At 34.3% G+C, this 3,731-nt stretch overlaps 1 protein-coding gene across 1 annotated transcript in view; it reads left to right on the forward strand.

The window, feature by feature from the left end:
* LOC112139139 (oxysterol-binding protein-related protein 11) overlaps positions 1 to 2,982 on the forward strand; it is a 4,346-nt gene extending 1,364 nt beyond the window's left edge. The window contains exons 2-3 of the mRNA XM_024261838.2: positions 196 to 336; positions 2,405 to 2,982. Coding sequence (XP_024117606.1) covers positions 196 to 336; positions 2,405 to 2,893 — 630 coding nt within the window. The 3' untranslated portion in view covers positions 2,894 to 2,982. The remainder of the gene's footprint in view (positions 1 to 195; positions 337 to 2,404) is intronic.
* The last annotated feature ends 749 nt before the right edge of the window (positions 2,983 to 3,731 follow it).

The following is a 3,731-nucleotide window of genomic DNA, read 5'->3' on the forward strand; positions in this document are numbered from 1 at the left end:
TATTTTTTTTTTTTTACATTTTTTTTTTATGTTCCTTTAGGGGTTCCGTATCAAGGCAATAAGCATCAAAATAAAATACCTTTTTTGGTGTTTTTTTTCCTTTTTTGGGTAGATAAATCATGCTACAATTTTCAATAACAGTAAAGTCATATTTCCACCTGGTTGATAACTTCCACTTCCTCTCGGCTCCTCCAGGAGCAGGAGGAGATCGATCCAGACGATGAGCTGGAGGACTCCTTCACGGACAAGGAGGAGGACCTGGGGGCTGTGGAGGAGGAGCGCAGCGTCATCCTACACCTGCTGTCGCAGCTGAAGCTGGGCATGGACCTCACGCGGGTAGGTCGAGTTCCCCGCGGCCAAAAGCGTCCCCAGAAAGCTGGCTTTCTTTGTGGCCACCGAGGAACACTCATTTATTCATGTGTAACCTTGAGAGCGACTGTTAGAAACTCCCAAAGTCACCCGAGGAAGAGCCGCTACACCGCTCTGATGTCTGGGGAACTTAAATGCCACCGCCAAATTAAAATTCAGCGCAAACTTTAAATCCTAAAACTTTTTAATTTAAACTGTTTTTGTCCTCTATATTTTTTTCTCACTATAAGGACTTTACTAACTCTTAGATCTGAGCTTTTCAAAGTAAAACAAAAAAATACTACATTGCTAAATAGCTAAGGGACTTTTATTGTGAAATCATCATTTCTTTACTCTGTCAATAGGCAAAAAATAAAAGTATTATCCATATTCATTGTTAAATTAAATGTTAAGTTTTTTTTTTCTGTCGTAAAACTGAGAATCTATACCATAGTTTTTTGCAATTATCAAAAAAATATGGATAAAGGCACCGCCAAAATAAAATGCTGCTAAAACTTAAAATCCTAAAACCAAAAGTGAACCCAAGAAATTTATTGATTCAAATGAGTTTTTCCCCTCATTTTTTTTAACCAATATTAATTTATTCTTTCTTAGATCTGAACCTTTCAAAGTAAAACTCAAAATTTGTATATTGTTAAATAGCCAAATGACTTTTATTGTTAAATAATCATTTCTTGGCCAGAATCCAAAAAATAAATCTATAACTTAAAATCCCAAAACCAAAAAGAAACTCACAAAACTTTTTTTTTTTTTTTAAACCAAAATTGTTTTTTCTGTAAAACTACAGATTACATTGTGAAGCAGTAATCTGTAGTTTTATTTGGCTGGAATAAATGGGCAGGTAAAAAATAAAACTATTTTGTTTCCTTTAAAAGTATAATTTATTTAATTTAGTTTTTGCCTTTTTTTCTGTCAAAAAATTGGATTTTTTTGTTTGTTTATATTTACCTGCAAATTTGAGGAATGATGCCCTAAAAAAACTGCTGAAACCATAATACCTAAAACGTACTCAAACTTTAAAATTTCATTTTTTTCCCTTTTCAATAACTATATATATATATATATATATATATTATACCTTAAAAGCTGTTTTTGTCACTCTTAAAATATTTTGTATATTAAATTATTTTTTTTCTTTAGTTTTACAAAAGCGGTTTGATTTTATTGAAATTTTTTAAATAGTTTAGTGTATTTTTTTTGCTTTTTACAGCTTTTTAAGCAATTGTATTTTTTTGCAAAACTTCAACAAACAATAATATACATATTTTCAAAATAAAATGTATTACAAAAAAGAAAAAACTTGGTCTTTTAAAATAAATGTTTTGGTGTATTAAGACATTTCATTTTTATTGCTTATTAGGTGGTTAAATCTTGTTTTAAAAATGTTGTTAAAAACATGAGTATACATAATTAATGACATAAAGATGGATAATTTCAAAGTAAAATGTAGTACCAAAACAGGACAAATTTGGTCTTTGAAAATAAATGTTTTGGTGTATTACTTTATTTTTATAGCTTGGTTAAATATTGTTTTACATTTTTTTCCAAAAGATTAATATACAAAATGAATCACATAAAGATGGATAATTTTGAAATTAAATGTATTACAAGGAAATTTTTAAAAAGGAAAAACGTGGTCTTTCAAAATAATTTTCTGGGTGTCTTATTCAATTTACTTTTTATAGCTTGTTAGATGATTAAATATTGTTTAAAAATGTTATCATCCAACACTAATACATATAATTAAGTTGGACAAGTAGAAAATAAAATGTATTATTGGTTAAAAAAAAAAAAACAACTTCAAAATAAAATATCTGGAACAAAAACCTAAATGTGATTCAGAAAAAGAAAAAAAATTGTTAGCAGTAATTCCCTCATTTTTGCCGCTCCTCTTAATTATTAGAAATCTGAAACATCTGGAATCAATGTTCTCCAGGTTTGGATGACCTTGTGAAGTGAAACAAAAACTTCTAACTCCGAGAGACACCCAATCCTCTCGGGTTTCTGGTTTATCTCTGTCGCTCTGCTCCTGCAGGTGGTCCTCCCCACTTTCATCCTGGAGAAGCGCTCCCTGCTGGAGATGTACGCCGACTTCATGTCCCACCCGGAACTCTTCATCGCCATCACGGACGGCGGCAGCCCCGAGGACCGCATGGTCCGCTTCGTCGAGTACTACCTCACCTCCTTCCACGAGGGCCGCAAGGGCGCCATTGCCAAGAAGCCCTACAACCCCATCATCGGCGAGACCTTCCACTGCTCCTGGAAGGTGGCGCGGGGGGAGGACGCCTCCGGGGAGCCCCCGCAGGGGAACTCGGAGGAGCCGTACCTGCTGCGCTTCGTGGCTGAGCAAGTGTCCCATCATCCCCCCGTGTCGGGCTTCTACGCCGAGTGCGAGGAGAAGAGGATGTGTGTGAACACGCACGTGTGGACCAAGAGCAAGTTCATGGGCATGTCTATCGGGGTGTCCATGATCGGGGAAGGTGAGGTCGTTTTTGTTAGGCCTTCTTTTATCTTCAAAGTCTGAGTAGGTTCTGGGAATCTCGGGGTAACTCACGATACCGATGGATCTAGACGTGAAAAACATTGCAATAATCATTATTTTGCCTCGGGAATTTATGGTATTTAACTATTTTTGAAACATATATATATTTTTATTTTCTTTAAAAAACTTCTACAACTTAATATGTTAATTTAACACCCTTTCCAACAATAGAATTAAATCAACCATTAATATGAATGTGTCTTTACAATAATAATATATATTTTAAGGAAAAGGTAAACAAAACTTTAGTTAAGAACTAATATGCAGAGTATTTAAAATGGCCGCCTCACTTCAAAGAACAAAACATCTAGAAAATGCTGGATTTTAAATCATTTTACATTTTATTTCATTTAATTTATTATTATTAATGTTCAGCCTGTTAATAATTGTTTATTGTTCATTATTTTACAGTGCCTGTATCTATATTCAATTCACCTCCTGTATTTAAATTTATGTACTTTTCTATGATAATCAACAGTTTAGTCACGTGCTCCACGTGTGTACCGCTAGCATACACACCTGTTGGATTAATAACGCCGCCAGACGTCTCATTCGGATGGTCAGACGCTGCGCACCCCTCTGCTAGAATCTGATGAATCTTGGCGCCCTTATAAACCATATTTTTGATACAATAGAAACCACTAGTCTTCTTCTACTTTAGAAAAATCCAGACACAGCTTAGAAATGTTCGCTCTGCCGCCTGGATGGGAGAGCAAAGAAGCCCCGCCCCTCTGCGGAATATTAGAGCACTTTATAAAGAAAATTTTGTTTTTAAAATTAAGACTTTAAATATCGTAAATTTACAAGAAAAAAATCGTAA

The sequence above is a fragment of the Oryzias melastigma genome, unplaced genomic scaffold (genome assembly GCF_002922805.2).
Source record: "Oryzias melastigma strain HK-1 unplaced genomic scaffold, ASM292280v2 sc01341, whole genome shotgun sequence".
Taxonomy (NCBI): Eukaryota; Metazoa; Chordata; class Actinopteri; order Beloniformes; family Adrianichthyidae; genus Oryzias; species Oryzias melastigma.